At 37.6% G+C, this 21,378-nt stretch overlaps 1 protein-coding gene across 1 annotated transcript in view; it reads right to left on the minus strand.

The window, feature by feature from the left end:
* LOC120425820 (titin) overlaps positions 1-21,378 on the minus strand; it is a 222,520-nt gene that overhangs the window by 44,352 nt on the left and 156,790 nt on the right. Inside the window, exons 3-7 of the mRNA XM_052706601.1 lie at positions 11,731-12,072; positions 8,594-8,704; positions 8,279-8,482; positions 8,037-8,188; positions 3,490-3,634 (exon numbers count right to left, since the gene is read on the minus strand). Coding sequence (XP_052562561.1) covers positions 3,490-3,634; positions 8,037-8,188; positions 8,279-8,482; positions 8,594-8,704; positions 11,731-12,072 — 954 coding nt within the window. The remainder of the gene's footprint in view (positions 1-3,489; positions 3,635-8,036; positions 8,189-8,278; positions 8,483-8,593; positions 8,705-11,730; positions 12,073-21,378) is intronic.

Raw genomic sequence — 21,378 nt, forward strand, 5'->3', positions numbered from 1 at the left:
GACTAACCACGACTAACCTACAGCTCAGCCCTGGTTTGAACTTATTGGATACAAAGCTGTGAAAAACAGTTTTCAAGATTTTTTAATACTTGAATATACCAGGTCTTCTAATTTTTAAAAGATACAAAACTGAATAATTTAACTTATTTTTTTCCTATTGAAATTGCCAAAAAACCAAAACAATGAGAGTTTAAAGATATACAAACTATAAAAAATCCCATGGAAAACAAGGGGGGGGGGGGTCTGGCAAAATGTGACGTACTTTTTGAGGGGGGGTTCAACCTTGTGTGACAAAGTGTGACGTAGGGAGGAGGGGGGGGGGGTTAATTTTGGCCGATATTTGCGTGACATACTTTATGGATGACGCCTTAGATTTGCGAAAAACATCACAATTTAAAATGCAACATATTGTTTTTTAACTTAAAGAAAAAAATATGTTTTTGCGTAATTTAACTCAATTGACAATGTTGAAACAATTGAGCATCAAGCAAAATCACAATATCGATCGCTAATTTATGATCGCCTCATTAAGCATTCCATCAGCTAAGATTTATGGTTTTCTGTACACATTTTAGATCTGAATGGAGCTACGGAGCAATTTTATTTTTAGTAAGTTTTCCAAATCATTCATTAGATATTCTACTTCTTCTTCATCAATTTCAACAAAATCGCGGAGAATGAATACAGTTTATTGCTTCGTAAGATTTTTCGCGAATAAGAAAATAGAAAATAAAAAAAACTGCAGATAAATCCATAACGTTCAGAGTAGAAAACGGTCCAGCGAACAATCGCCAATTGATTGAAGCATTACTGGTGCCAGAAGAATGGCAACTTCAAAAAAGATGAAATTAATTATGCAAAAGACCATTTTCTCATCATCATTGCCTGAATACTTAATATTTGCGACCCTCGTCTCATCTACTGAAAATTGTCGCACCCACTATGAACGAGGAAAATGCTGCGTGAAAAAGTTATTGCCAATACGCGAGAGCCCAGAAAAAACCCAATGAATGGAAATTACATTTAATGAACGCTAGCAATAAAAAAAGAATCACAGGAAGGCGTTGAATGAAAATTGATTCAAAAGAAGAAGGAAAAAAGCCACCACGTTTTTTTTTTGTGCACTCTGCGCAATCTTTCAAATTTCCACCTTTCTTTGGCTTTGCGATCTGCTCGTGAAGATATCGGAAGGACGAAGAAAATATCGCGCCAGAGCTGTGTCTGGCGTATAATGAATATTTTTCTCTTCGCTGAACTCCTCAGAGCAGTTCTCTAGGATTTCGGTCATTCGATTTTTTTTGTATTTTTTAATCCGACTGAAACTTTTTTGGTGCCTTCGGTATGCCCAAAGAAGCCATTTTGCATCATTAGTTTGTCCATATAATTTTCCTTACAAATTTGGCAGCTGTCCATACAAAAATGATGTATGAAAATTCAAAAATCTGTATCTTTTGAAGGAATTTTTTGATCGATTTGGTGTCTTGGGCAAAGTTATAGGTATGGATATGGACTACACTGGAAAAAAATAATACACGGTAAAAAAAAATTTGGTGATTTTTTTATTTAACTTTTTATCACTAAAACTTGATTTACAAAAAAACACTATTTTTAATTTTTTTTATTTTTTGATATGTTTTAGAGGACATAAAATGCCAACTTTTCAGAAATTTCCAGGTTGTGCAAAAAATCATTGACCGAGTTATGAATTTTTTAATCAATACGGATTTTTTCAAAAAATCGAAATTTTGGTCGTAAAAATTTTTCAACTTCATTTTTCGATGTAAAATCAAATTTGCAATCAAAAAGTACTTTAGTAAAATTTTGATAAAGTGCACCGTTTTCAAGTTATAGCCATATTTAAGTGACTTTTTTGAAAATAGTCGCAGTTTTTAATTTTTTAAAATTAGTGCACATGTTTGCCCAGTTTTGAAAAAAATATTTTTGAAAAGCTGAGAAAATTCTCTATATTTTGCTTCTACGGACCTTGTTGATACGACCTTTAGTTGCTGAGATATTGCCATGCAAAGGTTTAAAAACAGGAAAATTGATGTTTTCTAAGTCTAACCCAAACAACCCACCATTTTCTATTGTCAATATCTCAGCAACTAATGGTCCGATTTACAATGTTAAAATATGAAACATTCGTGAAATTTTCCGATCTTTTCGAAAAAAATATTTTCAAAAATTTTAAATAAAGACTAACATATCAAAAGGGCGTAATATTGAATGTTTGGTCTTTTTGAAATGTTAGTCTTGATTTGAAATTTTTTAAAATATTTTTTTCGAAAAGATCGGAAAATTTTACAAATGTTTCATATATTAACATTGAAAATCGGACCATTAGTTGCTGAGATATTGACAACAGAAAATGGTGGGTTGTTTGGGTGAGACTTAGAAAACATCAATTTTCCTGTTTTTAAACCTTTGCATGGCAATATCTCAGCAACTAAAGGTTGTATCAACAAAGTCCGTAAAAGCAAAATATAGAGAATTTTCTCAGCTTTTCAAAAATATTTTTTTCAAAACTGGGCAAACATGTGCACTTATTTTAAAAAATTAAAAACTTCGACTATTTTCAAAAAAGTTACTTAAATATGGCTATAACTTGAAAACGGTGCACTTTATCAAAATTTTACTAAAGTACTTTTTGATTGCAAATTTGATTTTACATCGAAAAATGGAATAGAAAAATTTTTACGACCAAAATTTCGATTTTTTGAAAAAATCCGTATTGATTAAAAAATTCATAACTCGTTCAATGATTGTTTGCACAACCTGGAAATTTCTGAAAAGTTGGCATTTTATGTCCTCTAAAACATATCAAAAAATAAAAAAAATTAAAAATAGTGTTTTTTTGTAAATCAAGTTTTAGTGATAAAAAGTTAAATAAAAAAATCACCAAATTTTTTTTTACCGTGTATTATTTTTTTCCAGTGTAGTCCATATCCATACCTATAACTTTGCCGAAGACACCAAATCGATCAAAAAATTCCTTCAAAAGATACAGATTTTTGAAGTTTCATACATCATTTTTGTATGGACATCTGCCAAATTTGTATGGAAAATTATATGGACAAACTAATGATGCAAAATGGCTTCTTTGGGCATACCGAAGGCACCAAAAAAGTTTCAGTCGGATTAAAAAATACAAAAATTAAAATTGAAGAAAAAAGACCGATTTCGTAGAGAATTGCTCCTCAATCAAAGGCACCTCCACTGCTGTGCTACCCGGATGATGGAGATTTCGCTGATGAACGGGAAATTGAAGCGATGGAAGATAGCAATAAAGTGTTTTTTTATCGATAGCTGTGTTGGTGCTCTTATTTGCTGCTATTTGTTTTCAAAAAATAGGCTATAAGATGTAAAAAAGTTCAATAAAATGTCCCCGAAATGAAAACAACTAACTTGTATTGTTAATGGAACTGAGTGTGAAAAATAAAAAAAAGTAGCAAAGGGTGCACAAGAATGATAACAATGAAAGATACTCACAGTGCACCGATAGTCTCAGCTTGTCCTCGATGCCACTGTCCTGAATCAGTGGATTCTCGGCCCGGCAGGTGAGGTACTTGCCATCATCTTCCACGACCGGCGTGAACGAGAGAACGCTGAGCGATTGGTTTCCGGTCTCGGAGAACTGTCAATGAAATGGGAAAAATATCTTTCAATGTATATAAATTTATCAGTGGCCCCTGTTCGTAGAAATGTCCCATAAGCATCGCTTTTGAGTTAATGGTGCTATTTGTTTCTCAATCATAATTGCGCACATAAGAGCGTCTGTTTGATCCTGTCGCACTTTCTTTCCCGGTAATTACAAACAAAAGTTCTCACGGTACAAACAAGACTATTTATTGCAAAAACTGTTTATTTGCATTTAAACTAAACTGTTTATAGTAGTTACTAGGGTGGTCCAAATCCGGACTTTTTTGGGGCTACCCCCTGAAATCAAAGATTGACCCATCACTAGGCTAAATTCCTAATTTGAGCTCATTCTGACCACGGGAACCCCTCCCTCCAATCGCTTAAAGTTTGTATGGGAAAAATCGTCAAAATGTATGGAGAAAAGCAACTGTTTTACTTTTTTACATGTGGAAGGCGTCATAATTATCCGATTCTTACCATTTCTCAAATGTAGAACCTTCATTAAATTTAGAACAACTTTCCCGAAGACACCATATTTTTAGGATTTTTTCCCGCGAAGTTATTAGCGCCCAAAACTGACCCTTTTTGCGCGGCCAGCTGTAAGGGGCTACCTAACAACGATGTTTATTTCCAATTCGTACACGCACGTGCTCTCTCTCAGGTTCAAACTCTCTCACGATCTTGCTCGCCTGCCTGCCTGCCTGTTTACCTACAAGCGCGCGCTGTTTCTCTGCTTGGACTTTTGTCGTCGTCGTCGTTTTCGTTTGCTATCCGCTGCGCTGCGTTCTTGACATGTTTATTATAATTTTGAACTAAAATACCAGGTTTGTTTTGAGATATATTTAGCATATAAATTCTTAAATTATGTCAAAAATAAAAAAAACTACGCTGAAAAAAATAGTTTAAAGCTTAGGCTCAATTAAAAAATTACAGCAAATGTCATGAGAACAGGGTTTGTTTGTTTTCCCAAGCATTACACGCAGTTTTACGTATATGGTAAAGAAACATGATAATGATTCAATTATTTAAAAAGAAAACTTCAGGTAATACAAATGTTGTTCCTTTAGGTAGTTTGCTTTAACAAAAATATACTTTAGTACAAATCAGAACAAATCAAGGCAATTTTACAATTATTGCTGCAAATTTTCATTCATACTCTCTACAATTATTTTTTTATTCTTTCTGGAAATTTCTTTCTGTGTTCCTCGACCACCTGCAACAAATATTGCAACTGTTAATCATTTTTTGTCAGTTTACCTGTAAATTTTTCGATTCAGGAAACATCTCTTTCTGCACAATCGTTAACTACCTTCAGATCTTGCAGTTGCGGCCTTCCTTTAAGGTACTCATTTGATTTCAGTTTTCAAAAAAATCTAAAGAAAATTCCTTCCTTTTTTATCTAAAAAACTGAATGGTATTTCTTGTAACAAAAGCAGATAAATTAAAATCCAAAACGTTTGCAATTAGGTTTGGATCAGAACAGATGACGATTCATGGATGAACTAATTCATCAAATTTGTATTCTCTCTCACACGCTCTTATAATATGATATCTATTGTTGTGTTTTTTTTTTTCGTTTTGTTGATCACATATTACATTAAATTTTATATCTCAAAACAAACCTGGTATTTTAGTTCAAAATTATAATAAACATGTCAAGAACGCAGCGCAGCGGATAGCAAACGAAAACGACGACGACGACAAAAGTCCAAGCAGAGAAACAGCGCGCGCTTGTAGGTAAACAGGCAGGCAGGCAGGCGAGCAAGATCGTGAGAGAGTTTGAACCTGAGAGAGAGCACGTGCGTGTACGAATTGGAAATAAACATCGTTGTTAGGTAGCCCCTTACAGCTGGCCGCGCAAAAAGGGTCAGTTTTGGGCGCTAATAACTTCGCGGGAAAAAATCCTAAAAATATGGTGTCTTCGGGAAAGTTGTTCTAAATTTAATGAAGGTTCTACATTTGAGAAATGGTAAGAATCGGATAATTATGACGCCTTCCACATGTAAAAAAGTAAAACAGTTGCTTTTCTCCATACATTTTGACGATTTTTCCCATACAAACTTTAAGCGATTGGAGGGAGGGGTTCCCGTGGTCAGAATGAGCTCAAATTAGGAATTTAGCCTAGTGATGGGTCAATCTTTGATTTCAGGGGGTAGCCCCAAAAAAGTCCGGATTTGGACCACCCTAGTAGTTACTGTACTGAACGGAACTGTTCTGACCTATTCTGAGGTCTGTCAGGGAATGCCCTTGACAAACTTGCTTTGTGTTTTTCTAAGATTGGGTTTTTATTTGTTTTTGCATATGGGACATTCAAGAAACAAGTGCAGTTAGGCCGCTAGTAGAAATACAAGAGATTTTAGGCAGAAAATATTTTTTTAAGCGTTAATTAATCCACCTCTAGGTGGTTGATGCTAGCATGGTTATGCTCTGTCAACTGACACGAAACTCATCTTTATCGTAAGCTTGGAAGATTGGGTGATAATGAAGGCTTCATGCTCCTCAATTTTGAGAGGTGAAAAGAATCAGAATTAATCGAATTCTAAGATTTTTCAAACTATTTTTCATTCCTGGATTGTTGGATTTTGATTTCATCTTTGTTATTTTTTAAATGAATTTTAGTAGTTTCAAAATTGCTATGGATTTTAAAATATCATAAACCTTATTAATGTTTTGATTGGTGCTCGACCTTTTGATGAGTGCTTTAATGAGTATCTGTTAAATTACAAATGCATGTTCAATGTACAAATGGGATGTAAAAAATACCAATGGTTAAACTTTTTTTCTGGGATTATGAACTTAAAAAATGCAGTTAATACCTTGTGGAATCAATAATTATCACATAACTATAAAAGTACGTTACAATGAATAACTGCATTTACACACAATTCCACGAGATTTAATTCAACACTCGTTTTTTTTTTAATTCCCAAGGGGTCCAGCTGAACCATCCCAGGGCTATCATATCCCATCAGACATCGATTCACTGCCTGTGCTAATAGAGACCGGCCTGCCGTCACACATTTTCAATACATTTAGCGCGGTAGCATTATAAATACCACACAAACATAAATATTTTATCTGCATATTTATTTTCCGGGTTGCAACGTCCACGGGCCTTCGGAAACGGAAGTGGTAGAACCGGTAGTATCGACTGACAAACTCTCGGTTCATCAATAACCAAGCCTGGGCTTTTGCCCGGACTCTCTATCTATACACCATTGATGACATGAAGGGCAATAAAGAAGTGCCCGGGGAATTGACCGCTTTGATCTACACCATCCGAAACCGAACCCGGTCGAACGGTTCTGTTGGCGTTCAAAAAAAAAAGGGTTCCACTCATTGCACCAACCCCAGATGGGACTGCAGAGGTTCGCGACGGAGGCTCAGTTTAATAAACTGAATGATGAAATTTAATTGACAAAACCATGCGGATCACGATGAACAGTGCAGATAAATGAAAAACCAACGAAACTGCTAGAGATCAGAAAAAGAGTGTTTGATTTACATTTCGAAAGAAATAGTTTTTGAGCTCTAAATCTCTTGTTAAACGTAAGTAAGTCCATTTACAAACTTAATTTATTAACAAATACTGTTTCATACACACTGAGAATGACACTCAAATAGAAAAAAATCAAACTATAATTTCATAAAGTTTCCAAAATTAAAACTTTAAAAAGTGTAGATTAAACTTTTATAACAATTCTGGTTTTTCGCAACAAAAAAAAACAGAAAATCTGGAAACACATGAATTTCAGTTGGCCCCTGCGACCGACCTCGTCCATCCTAGTTTTGTCCATATTTATGATAGAAGCAGTGTCCTTCTACTTTTTTTGATAGGCTCATGCCTGTTGTCTAAACCGTGTGCGGCCGCCGGCTCTTTTTGTATTTCAAGCACGTTCCATTTAAGGCCGCCATTTTTATTGCATTTCGATGTGGAGAGATTCGTGCGTTGGCGGAGGCTGCCAAATGCATAACCTCGTCTGGTGGAAGGGAATTTTGATTTTTTTTTGTCCGGTCCTTTTCGGCACAACAATTCAACCGAAATTGGATGCTGCTAGGATCAGTTCTAAATCTCGATAAATCTCATAGCTTCTGCAAGGGATTGCATCAAATTTCGCTCAACACAAAAGATCCGACTAATAACGTTTCCAGATCCGGCCGAGGCAGCCGGAATATTTGCTCTGTACCACATCAAGCTTTACGGACTATCGGTTGTCAAAACTTTATTTGAGCAATTTGTGAGGGGATAAATCCATCCGGATCCACGTAGGTGATTTTTTGTTTCTGCTACTATTCTTAACAGCAAACTAATGGGTACGCATTCAACAATTTTTTGAAAATCAATCTTGTGAATTTCCATAATTGTTTAAAACTCTGATAACCCCCCATTTACTTACGTTTTTGTTCATACGCTTCAGCAGTTTCCCACTTTTCCACCAGGAAATGACCGCTTCCGGCCGGGAACCGGAACTCTTGCACTCAATATCGTACCGCTTGCCGGCGGAAACGTGCCTCTCCTTGAACAGTACGTGCACCGCCACCGGTTTCACTGTTGTTGCGGCGAAAAGATTCGAGAAATTAGTTTACAACGCGGATTTACACGGTCCACGCAGACCACACGCGAACATTCAACACTTACGATTAACATCCAGCACCACGACTTTATTGTTCGGAGGTGTCAGGTTGGTGTTGCTGGCGACGCACATGAGCCGAGCGTCCAGATGCTGCCGACCGATGTTCGGATAGGACAGATGATTGACCGTTGTGCCGTCCGAGCGGACCTCGTACGACTCGTCGATCACCGTGTTGTCCAGGTACCAGGTCACGTTTGGCCGGGGTCGACCTGCCGAGGGAAAGGGAACCACAAAACACACAAAACGGGAACGAGAGTTCCGTGAAATTGTAGCACAGCTCTTTAACCACAGCTAGGTGGTTTTTGCGGAACAGTCCTTACCTCCTTTCACCTCGCAAATCAGCTGGATGTCGCTGCCCTCGCTGTACGGCTCGACGATGTTGGTCTTCACCTGGCGCCTCGAGTCGTAGATAACGGGCCGATCCGGCGGAACTGAAAACAGAAAACTGGTTGAATGGCATGCTGGCAGAGCTGTGCTCAACGTAAATATCAGTGCAGTTCCCATTTTTTTGTGTGCACAAACCCACTGAATCTGGTTCACTGGAAGCGCGACCAAGCTTAAACCCACGTGAGTGCCGTGCTTTCCCAGGGGGTGGTACTTTAATTGTAGCCTATGCATTTCCGAGCTGTGTACCCTTATGTTGATAATTAAGGTTCATGTAAAGCTGTCTGCTTGTTAAATATAACATATTTTTGAATAAATGGTTCCACTGTACCTGGTGCCGTGGCTGACTGACTGCACCTGAAACGGTGTTAGGGTGGCTTACAAATGTTACATCATACTCCTGTGAGTCAATTTTTCTCAAGCTCTAGCACGAGTGATATTCTCTATTACACGAGTAGGTAACACGAGTGATATTCTCTATTCATATCAAATGTAGCCACTGCGGTAATGGGTCATTCATACTTAAATCTAGTGGAAATTAGCGCAGAAAAAATGTGTGAAGGTGGTTGCGCACCGTGACAAATTATGCATAATTGCAGCGGGAGCGTTACACACTTTTCGATTAAATTAGGAAGCTGACTGACAAATCTGCGTGTCACAAATGATGATTCAAAAGTTGATATTATTTTCGTTCATTACGTTGGCTATTTTTTATAATTAAGATTTGTTTAATCAAATACTGGGCCAGTACAAATTTTATTAATAGTTTTTGTACCTCGGCTCTGATCGTGTTCGAGGGAGCAAAAAACCAATTTTAAAATTACGCTATTTTCAATAATTTTCTGAACATCAATGATTCCTTTTTTTTCCTAAAGTGTAATGCAGAGTACAGATCAGAACAGTCCAGATAATATTTTAGTAAAATTTCAATTGTTGAATTGCCTACTTGGTTACCAAACCCATTTTCTCAATATTTCAACACCGCCATCTTTATAAATTTTAAATCAATTTAGAGTAGTTTGGGGCTCATAGTTGAGCTCAAAAATAAAAAATAAGTGGACTGTAATCCCAAAAAATCAAAAAGTGCAAATATAAACTTCAAAATGTTAATGGAAGTGGAAGTCCCACCAACTGAAAACAACTTTAAACACATTTTTTTTTTTTTTTGCAATAAATATCATATTTAGCATGTTTGAGCTCGATTAAAATTATTTTTATTTTTTGTGAAATACCAATGCACAGTACCACAAAAAGTTTTTTCTTACGCGAAAAATTTAATTGTCATCAAAACTAAAATATTTTGACCGTACTAATGATTGCTGGTGGTGTAAAATGCATTTTAAAACACTTTTTTTCAGTCAAATGTTGATACCATGGATTGATATTTCAATTTTTATATTTTTCATATTGTTGCGAATAAACGCGTAGTGACGCGCCCCTCGGACACTGCTGCTGAAAATCTTTGTGTATTGTTCAATTGTGTGTAGGGTAGGGTAGTCATCAATAAGACACTTTTGGTTTTCAACTTTCAAAGATTTTTCTCATTTTTTCATCAGCATGTTTTAATGAGCTTTTTGTTGCATTTTCTTTCTTTTAATGTGTTCTAACATTGACCAAAATATGAGATCGATCCGACATCTACAGCCAGAGTTATTCAACTGTCTCATTGTAGACGCACTTGGCAGGAACAATGAGACAGCTGGGGAACAATGAGACACACTACGAAAATCAAGATTTTTCTAGTAAAACATCATGTTTTTGTATTGTTCCATTGCAGGTAACTTGCCTTGAACATTTTAGAGCAATTTTACCAACATGAAACTTTAATTAACAAAAGTTATACTAAAAAGTATTTAAATTTTGTAAAATTCGTATATTTATACCAAATAACTTTGTATTTTTGGTTAAATGAAGTTAAAACTCTATAAATATGCCAAAAATCACTTTTAATTCATGTTTTGAAAGATTTCCATAGATTTTGAAAAGTTTAATGAAGAAAAATCAAAGTGTCTCATTGTTACCCATGAGCTGAAATCAGTGGGGAACAATGAGACAGTCCTGGATACTGGGTATATTCTAAATTTTGGCCAAACCTAATGAAAGGACATTGTAGCCCAACTCAATCCCTATGGAACGTCGAAAGAAATTTGAAGAAATATTAGTTTTGGTGTTAATGGCAGCCTACGAGCGAAAAAGTAATTTTTGTCCATAATTTACTTTTACACCCCAGAATCAAACATTTATGAATAAATTTTCAAGGGAGCGTCCATAACCAAAGCCACTATATTGGCAGACGTGTATCCAGTAGACACACCTTTCCCCCAAATATGAGCCTGATTGGTTGAAACTACGACTTGTGAGAGCCATTTTATCATTGTTCCCCGTGTCTCATTGATGACTACTCTACCCTACTTACGACTCTCGGTGCCCGTGCTACTGCTCAAAGTAGAATCAGAAATAAACAACAGTTTGAAGCGAGCGGTAGTGCGGGCGCAGCTGATGGATTAACAATCCTGCCTCATAAACACCGAAGTTGTAAGTAATTGTGATTTTTGAACTTATATGTATAATTAATTATAATAAAATTATAGTTTCAACGTGCCTAAAAAGGACTTCTTCTTTGGGCCGTTCGAGAACCCGGTGCCCGGTTCTCCTGATTTTCGCCGTTCGCAACACATATGTTTTTGTATGTTTTAGCAGCAAACGTCCAGTAACAAGAGAAGTGTATTGCTGGAAAAGTGCCAAAACAGAATAAACCAAGGGATCGAATTCAGTCCATGTTTTGACTAAAGATGTGAGTTTCTTCCTCGAAGGCTGCGTCGACTGATTTCACTGGGGGTAGGGTGGAAAGTTTTCTGAACTCCTTCCATCTGCTTCTTCGTGGGTGCACGAGTTCTGAAGGTGCCATGCTCATCAGTTTTTAGTCGTAATCCTTAACTTAGCTAAACAGAAGTCGAGAACTGAGTTGTTTTGCCGAAGAAAATGCACGTGCCCTCGCTTCTGGGCTCACTGTTTTGCGTAATTTGAGAATTTGTTTGATTTTAATTTTACTTCTAACCCCTGGCCATCTTACCTACAACGGTGAAGTTAATTTTAACATTTCTGGTGGGCGAGTTGCGAAAGTCCACCCGGCACCGGTACACGCCTTCGTCGGCCAGCCGCAGATCGTCCACCAGCAGCTGGGCCGGATGGGAGGTCGCGCGGAAGAACGCCCGCTTGCCAAAGTACTTCTCCGACGAGAAGAGACGTGCTTGGGCTACCTGGCGGCCCCGGATGTCGAAGTTGTACAGTGGCTCGTTGTCCTCCTCCTTGAACCAGAGCACCATGTAGACCGCGTCGTCCCGCTCCAGTGGCCGGATGTCGCACGGCAGGCTGGCCTGTTTGCCCAGCACTCCGCTCACCGTCGTTATGGGTACTGTGGGGGAAAAGGGAGAAAGAGGAAAGTGAGAAAAAGGTAATTAGCACACCAGGAACAATTGTAATCCCCGAGACTTGTTTGCGAAGCTGTATGAATTTTAATGTATATTTTAAAGTCCCACCTTCATTCAAGTAAACTCGTCGTCTAATGGAAATCACAACCGTTCGGATGAAGAAATAATTGGTAACGCTGAACATTTAAAGGTTGGACATTAGTTTGTAAGCAGATTTTGTTGTAACACTGGCAGAGCACATGAAACGAACGTTTTTTATGTCTTTTTCGTATAATCAAACTGATTACAGCTTGAAAATTCTAACAAAATTGCTTAATTATAAGTTGTTCACCAAAAAAACTCTCCATGCACACCAAACCCACAAACAAACAAGTATAATTCCATTCAATTTATTAGCCTCTATTTATTCCACCCAGCAAACAAAGAGCATGCCAACTTAATCATGACCATAATAATTGAAAATCAAAACATCTAATTCCATCCCCAAAATTAACTTATGACCACACACACTCTGGTCGGATCCGCCTAGCTTCGATGACCGTTTTGGACTAAAATAAGGTCCGATCATAAACGCGACATAGAACACAGTCCAGACCCCCGAAAAACAACACCGCATTGGATCCAAACTGTGCACGGCTAAAATAACATAATAATTCAATTCGGTGGGATATTCAGAGTTTTCGATTTTTTACCCGCCAAAGTTGTTTTGTTTGGAGCGAGATCCGATCGATTTCGGAGACCGTTCTCGGGATGTGTAGGGGGCGAGTTTATGTTCACGCCCTTTTCCCCCTGCGGCCACCGGAGCAGTTTTGAAGGGAGACCAGGTTGGATGTTGTTCGATCGCACGCGCGCTCGTGTTTGATTTATGGCGGTTAGCTGTGGTCGAATTAACAAACAAATTAGCTCGCTTTGAAAATTGTTTTCCGATAATTTCGAACCAATTTCTGTGTTTTGGTTCGATGAAGAACTAATGACGGTTTACCCGACGGAGGATTCGACAAAGGTGAGTGGTGCGGCTTCCCTCCGGGAAACAATTAGTTTCGTTATTTCTGAAATGGTGAATTTCGTTTCCTATACAAATATTTTCGCTACGATTTGGAAGAGTTTTAGTTTACATTTATTAAATAGTTAGATGATTGCTCTACTTTAAACTATTCTTAGTAGTCCTGCACTTTTGTCACTAAGCACGGAGTTTCGGAATTTTTAGTATCACTTCACTCGTACACAGAAATGAGAGATTATTAGCCCAGGTAAAAAAAGTGTTGCTCAGATCAGATTTTGCATTATTGCTCGACAGAGTACTCAAAACGGAGACTCTACTTGGTAATAGTGTATGGGTAATTCTCCGCCAACTCACACAGCAGTTGCCCCGACCCCTCTTCGATTTGCGTGAAACATTGTCTTAAGGGGAAACTTTTGTCCCTGATCACGAATCCGAGGTCCGTTTTTTGATATCTCGTGACGGAGGGGCGGTACGACCCCTTCCATTTTTGAACATGCGAAAAAAGAGGTGTTTTTCAATAATTTGCAGCCTGAAACGGTGATGAGATAGAAACTTGGTGTCAAAGGGACTTTTATGTAAAATAAGACGCCCGATTTGATGGCATACTCAGATTTCCGAAAAAACGTATTTTTCATATTTATTTTTTTAAACTCTGCCATTTTCCGTTACTCGACTGTAAATTTTTTTGGAACATGTAATTTTAAGGTAAATTTAATGTACTTTTCGAATCTACATTGACCCAGAAGGGTCATTTTTTCAGAACAAAATTTTTCATTTTAAAATTTTGTATTTTTCTAACTTTGCAAGGTTATTTTTCAGAGTGTAATAATGTTCTACAAAGTTGTAGAGCAGACAATTATAAAAAAAATGATATATAAACATATGGGGTTTGCTTGTAAACATCACGAGTTATCGAGATTTTAGGAAAAAAAAGTTTTGAAAAAGTTGGTCGTCGTCGATCATGGCCGTTCATCGTCACCCGCGTAAAATCGCGATAACTCATGATGTATATTTCCCATATTGTTTTGGTCACCGAGAACTGATGTTAATTTAATCTAATCGGTCTTTATCGGTGAAATCTGACGCAGGTGGATAGGTCGACTAAGAGTCTTCTTCTATGACTCTTAGTCGACCTATCCACCTAAAATTTCTTTATCTTTCTTCTAAAATTTGCGTCAGATTTCACCGATAAAGACCGATTAGAATAAATTAACATGATGTATATTTGCAAACCCCTTATGTTTATATATCAAAATTTTTGTAATTTTTGTAAATGGCTCTACAACGTTGTAGAACATTATTACACGAAAGTTTAAAAATGAAAAACAAGAAATTTTAAAATGCCAATTATTGTTCTAAATGAAAAAAATTACCCTTCTGCGTCAATGTAGATTCGAAAAGTACATTAAATTTCCCTAAAAATGACATGTTCCAAAAAAATTTACAGTCGAGTAACGGAAAATGGGAGAATTTTTAAACTATTTTAGTGTTTTTTTCGGTGAAAAATACGTTTTTTCGGAATTCTGAGTACGCCATCAAATCAGGCGTCTAATTTTACATAAAAGTCCCTTTGACTTCAAATTTCTATCTCATCACCGTTTCAGGCTGCAAATGATTGAAACACACCTCTTTTTTCGCATGTTCAAAAATGAAAGGGGTCGTATCACCCCTCCGCCACAAGATATCAAAAAACGGACCTCGGATTCGTGATCAGGGACAAAAATTACCCCTTAGGACAAAGTGTCACGCAAATCGAAGAGGGGTCGGGGCAACTTTTCACGATTTCGTGTGAGTTGGTAGAGAATTACCCATATCTTCAATTAAGGCTTTAATAGTGATTCTGTCAATCTTCTGCCTTTTATTTAGTCTGGTGTTTCAGCAAAAACACTTAATTAACTCTCAATGTTGTTTGAAGTTGAATTTGAAGATACTTTTGAACAAAAAAAAAGAGAAGATAATTTTGTGGAAATACTAAATTGCATCAAACTGACATGACGCTGTTGAGATTTCATGAACTTGAATTTTTTTTGAAAATAAAAAATACTACTGATATGGATTTCATAACCCTGAAAACTCGAGCCACAAGAAACATCCACTCGAGTGATTGTGTCATACTTTTCCATCAAATCTTCTCACCACCACCACCCTGGACGACGAGCTTTATGCCGGGGGGTGAACAATTTAAAACTGAAACAATATTTGTTCAGCAACTTCTGTGCAGCGGAAAAAAATTCCGCTTGAAGAACTCTGCCACTTTTTTTGATTGTGGAACGCGTCTCGTTTTCCCTCCCCCAGACCACCTTTTTTCCTCCAAGTACAATCCAACTACATCTACATGGCTCTGACATAAGTCACCGTCAGACGTACGCGGGCCCACATACACTCGCACGCGATGCCACATGGCAAAGAAAAGTTTTTAATTTGATTTCATTCCTGCGGCATCGCCACAACCGGCAAAAGCCGACTTGAACACGGAGGAAAAAGTCTGTCACGAAAAAGCTGGTTGACTGCGAGGAGGCTATACGAAAAGGGGGGGGGGGGGTCCCAACAGTGACGTTTAAAATGTGGTCAGGTTCTGTGCAGAGATGCCACATGCTTTTGTTAAATGTTTGTAAAAAAGTCTGTGAATGTCTCTGCATTTGTCTAAAATTCAAATTCATCAATTCATAGTCTTGGAAATCCATCAGAAATTCCGTTTTTAAGCATTTTAAGACTAACGAAATAAGTTTAGGTTGATATTTTTACAAAATGTTGATTTAATGAAGTTTTTTAAAAGTCTTTTCACCTCAAGAAATGTCCGGCACAAGCTCAAATGTCTGTGAAATACAGACAAATCTGTGTATCTGGCAACCTTGGTTCAGTGCACCCAGAACTAGGTTTCGGCATACGAGAGGTTAAAGAGCACGATTCGGTAGTAAAATGGTACTGTGTGTGGACGGAGAGGATAAATCCCGAAATTACCGAGAGTACTTTACTCGTGGGTTCATCTTCAAAAAAAGTTAATCTATAAAAAAAAGTACCGGAACCAAGACTCGAACCCAAGACCTTCGGCTTATTGAACCGTGCCTTTGCCGTATGGGCCACCATGGTTCGGTGACTAAGTGGCGGTCATTTGTCCATATAAGCCACTCAATAGGATGAACTGTTTCAATGAACGAATGAACACGCGAGAGGACTATACTCTCGCAAAATAGCACTTTCCTCACGTTTCTTTTCGTGAGGACTATCCCCTCGTTCTTTAACTTTGGGTGTGGAATCCTGAGGATTTCGGAACCAAAATAGTTGAAAAGAAACAATATACTTTAACAAAATCATATTTTTCATTCTTGTTAAGATATTAGACCTATTGAAAGCTTTCCCATTAGAAATGAGAACACACGATGAATTCGGACAACAATGCAAACGATCGTTACCACTCGCCCCTCAAAACCGTCCAACTCCAAACGAAACTTACTTAAAGATACCGTGGAGATTTTCCCTTATCCTGTTGAAAAAGTCAAGCATAAAAAAATCCCGTCTTCCATATTGCCATATCTCCTATCCTTGTTCCGCACACCAACTATTATCAATTTCTATAGACGTTTTTTTTCTATAGGCATTTTGAACTTGAATAATCATCGCATAAACATGATGAAATCCAGTATGCCATCCGCTAAAATCTTTATCTTCTGCGAAGAGAAGCGATGATTTTTATTAATTGAGTATTTAGGAAAACGCGCATTTTGAATTTTAAAATATATGTTCTATTTTTAAAGCTTTTGCTCGCTCTCAGCCAGACCTTTCCTCAAATCCATCGAAAGTCCACGTGGGTGATAATTGAAGTGGTTGGCCCTGAGGCCACGTGTTTTGTGCAGCCCTATAGCTGCTGCCCACCACCAGCATAACCCAGAATCTAAATGTTTTATTCCGGCTGAAAGTTTTCGATTTATGTAGGAGCGAAATTTAACATCGTGGAAAAAGCGTAGTTTTACCTCCGCCACCACCACGCTCACCTCTTCCCACGCGTGGCACAATTTTTCCGGCAGAAAACAAACGCGCTGGTGGTTTTGCTTCCGATTGAGGGGGGTGGCGTCGCGGACGAGGGGCTCATTAAAGTTGTTCTTTCGAGTGTTATGCTGAATCTACAATTTTTATTGCCGCCCATTCGGAATCAACAACGCGTTGCCCATTTTGGGGTTTTTCTGTGAAGGGGAGTAGGTATTTATGTTTATCTACTGGTGCAAAGTTTGGTGAGGTTTTGATGCAGAAGGGTGTTATGTTTCAGCCTGAAACTCCCAGGACGAGTAGGGTAATTTTATAGGAAATTTAAAGGTGTACACACTAAAAAAATATGAAATTTACACATAACATAATCTGGAACATGACATAAAATCAGAACACGGAGTTGCAATTGTAACATGATTTTACATTTTACTCAACGTAATCTTCATCACAACAAGAAAAATATAAATTTGCAATATTCTGTTAAATTGATTTGAAATTTATCGTTTACTTCATGTAATTTCACGTCTCTAGTAATGCACATAGCTGGAGCATCAAATTTGACTTTATTTTACATTTGAAGTGTCATGATTTTACCCACATTCAACCACAAAATTGTTGACTCGCATCGTAGCGTGTACGTACAAGTGTCACTGTCAGCCATCTTGGGTTGCAAGCGTTGCAAAACAAATTTGTTGTGCTGAGAGAAAATTTCAATTGTATACGCGTTACTCACCAGTTTTAAAAAGCTTTCCCCTTAAGGACAATATTTTGTGGATGGCAAATTCAGATCCATTGCCAGAACCGGAAAGATCTGGTGAAATTCCAGTTTACGGAATTGGGCACTCGAGCGAACAAAATCAGAAAAGCGCCGTCTTCGATGGCCAGCCAAAACAACTTGTGAAATCTGTCCCACGGTAAGATAAATGAATAATTTCAGATCGATTATTGATTAACTTTTTCTTCTTACAGGTGCGGCCGAAGTCGTTTACCTGCCGGAATAAATCCCGGCGTATCAGAACTGTTTCGCTCGGGGGGATGGCAACCCTATTCCGACCAAAGCAAACTGACAACAGTCGACATTAGCACGGTTGTCAAATGAGAGCCCACAACAAAAGCACTAGCTGTCAAATGGTAGCCCATAACAAATCGTCAGCTGTGTGCTATCTTGTGACAACGACCATTTAGTACTTTTCGAGAAAATCGATTTTTAAAGTTTGATGATAAATATTTTCAAAACTATGAATGGTAGAGCCAAACTTTTTGAAGCAATCGGTTCGTATACTATCGCTAAACAAACGCTCCAAGTTTCAACTATTTTGGTTACACCAGTTAAAAGATACAGTAAATTATGTAATCAAAAATCTGAAAAGCACGTGTCACAAGTGTGTTTGAAAGTAAATTTGTACTACGTGTCACAAGTGTGCACAGAATTTCCACACAAACTAAAATAGACTTAAATCAATAGTTTAACCGACTTATTCAGTATATTTTCAAAAACAAAAGTTTGCATTGCCTTCAGAAAATGTGTATCAACATAAATTTGTGAAAAACAAGAAAATTTTTCCACATTTTCCAACATCATGTATGACGTGTCACAAGTGTGCACGATCATTTTGATGATAAAATGGTCTATGTCACAAGTGTGTATTGCGATATCCGGGAAACGGAAGCGAGTTCCCAAAATCGGGTTAAAGCATCTTGTAGTGTTTGTTATGTATAGCAATACGTCATCATTAACTCATTTTCGACCAAAATGGTCTATGTCACAAGATAGCACACAGCTGACGAAATCATTGTTTCGGGTTTTTGATTTTCAAATTTCCCGCAATTCAAACGATAAATACCTGAAAAAACACGTGAATTGTGTTGCTGATGGCAAATTCTATCATATTCTTGGAGATTCCATCCCAATATTGGCTAAAAATTCATATCGAAAAAAGTGATTTTTCTTTTTCCCCTTTTTGCTTTTTTTCTTATGGTCGATCAAACAGTGCGCCCGTACACTATGAATCGGTATTACACATTTTTCAGTTTGGTTTTACACATTTGCATGGGAGTTTTGAGTTTAACCAGGATAACACACTTCGTGTTACCAAAGTAATATGAATAATACTGATTCTGAGTGTTTGTTATCTGAACTTCCAAGATGGCTGCTTCTTCGCTACCCCCTGGTTTCGCTGGAGAAAAGTCCAAGCAACTCTATCCGGAAACTAATATTTCCAACACGAGGAGGAAAACCGCTGGTTGCAACCTGAAGCTGATACCGGTGATAATCCCGAAGCGGCCTGCCTGGGATGACGGCTCGATGGAACTGGTGGGACGTGGTGTGTGATGTTGGTGCGACAAATCCGTATCCGGAACGAGACAAGTCATTTCTAAAGTTCCTGGTCAAGAAGAAACTGCGCTCGGGTGGAATTTAAAAATGAACCGATTCGAAGGAAACTCTTCCTCCTCCGGTTAGCAAAAACGTACAACGGTGATTTGGCAAGTGTCCTTCAATGAGCGGAATTGGTAACGCTCAAGCGCGAATCGCGGGAACCGGAAGAGCTGAATGACTCCAGAAGCAGTTTGAAGCCAAAAATGTTTCGTAGTCGATCTGCGGCCGGAGCAACGCAACCCGGAGTGGCTGAAGACAAAAGGGGACTCGTTTTTCCAGCAGCAACACTATCTGGCCGCCATTTCGGTGTACACGGCCGGAACCTGTCGGCGGCACATTTGGCGCTTGAAAATTCACAACGTTATGAAAATATCCGTGTTTCGCTATAAAAACGTCGTTCAAAAGTTAGTTGATGTTAGTGAAAATCAGTGCAAGTTAAACAAATATAATATGTATGCTAAGAAGTCAAAATAAATTTAAATGTTTTTAAAATGAGCGTATAACCAATTTATTTATTCATAACCTAGAAAGCCGCATTTCATCCATTTAAAATTACATCATTATGAAAACTACATCAACGCAATATTCAATGCCTAATCAAAGGCATGGAAAGGTCATGTAATGTTCAAATGTGATGTAATTTTCGGTGAAATCTGACGCTCCAGTTATGTGCATTAAATAAACAGAATATTACGCGATTATTTTTTGGTGTGTATAATTAACGTTATCAATCGTTGATTACACAACTCGACATTTTTGAAGTTGAAATCAGTGAACGTTCCAGCACTGACGAACTGACGTGCCACCAGGAACAAATTGGTCGATCATTTTTGACCGCACACTGTTTCTTTTTCTTTCTACTGTTCTCTTCTTTGGCGTTTGTCAGAATTCGAGTTTGACGTGTTGTCACATCAGCTGTTTCCTTGCTGTGAAGAATTCTGGAACAACATGTGTAAATGGCGGATAAGCGTTAGAATGGAAATGTTACGAAAAGTCTAAAAGATAGCCTAATTTGGAAGTTTAACGAAATTTCTTGCCTCATTTTACATTAAATAATGCAAGATTTGCAAAATATTCATCGTTTAGTTCAGAATTTGCAAAAGTTTTCAGGCTTCAATATGTTTTCCCCCATTTTCATTTGTTGTTCCTGAAAGTTTCTCAGCAAGTGCAGCTGCGCATCTGTCAAATCGTCTGTTTGACAATCGCCGATCGCTGAGGGTGAGTGAGAAGGAAGATAGGAAAGTGCGGTCAAGTTTGGATTCGAGGTGGCACGTCAGTTCGTCAGTGGTTCCAGCTTCGTCAAGGTATGATAGATTTGGGCTCGGTGAACATGCTCTCATCGACAGAATAGAATTTTAGTGAATTTCGGGTATAAATGCTTTGGATTTTTTTAAAACCATGCTTACCCATTTTTATCTGTAGAGGTAGCAAAAATAAGAGGGTGTGCATTGTTCCTTAAGTTAATTTCACAGAATTTATAACCGATTTAATTTATTTTTAATTCACTAAAATTTGATTCTATTGTTTGGAGTATGTTCAGGGAGCTCAGATCTATCATACCTTGATGAAACTGAAGCGTTTACGGACATCAACATAAAATATGTCGAGTTGTATTATTCAAACATGATATTACAAGGTACCGTCATCTAGGGCTAAACGGGACAATAGGAGCGAATTGAGATAGCTGTTTTAGCCTTGTTACTGTACAATATATGGATAGTTTTGTTTCGGATAGAACAGACACAGAACATGACGGTAACGGTAACATGCAATGGAATAATAATTGAAAATACATGTGTATTGTTTTGATAAAGCACTAGTTCAATTTCATTAATAATATTCACGTCTTTAAGGACTGTTAAATAATACTGCCAAAAATCCTTTAACTTAACAAGTATAAAAAAGTTCTATTAAAATTATCTTAAC

The sequence above is a fragment of the Culex pipiens genome, chromosome 1 (genome assembly GCF_016801865.2).
Source record: "Culex pipiens pallens isolate TS chromosome 1, TS_CPP_V2, whole genome shotgun sequence".
NCBI lineage: Eukaryota > Metazoa > Arthropoda > Insecta > Diptera > Culicidae > Culex > Culex pipiens.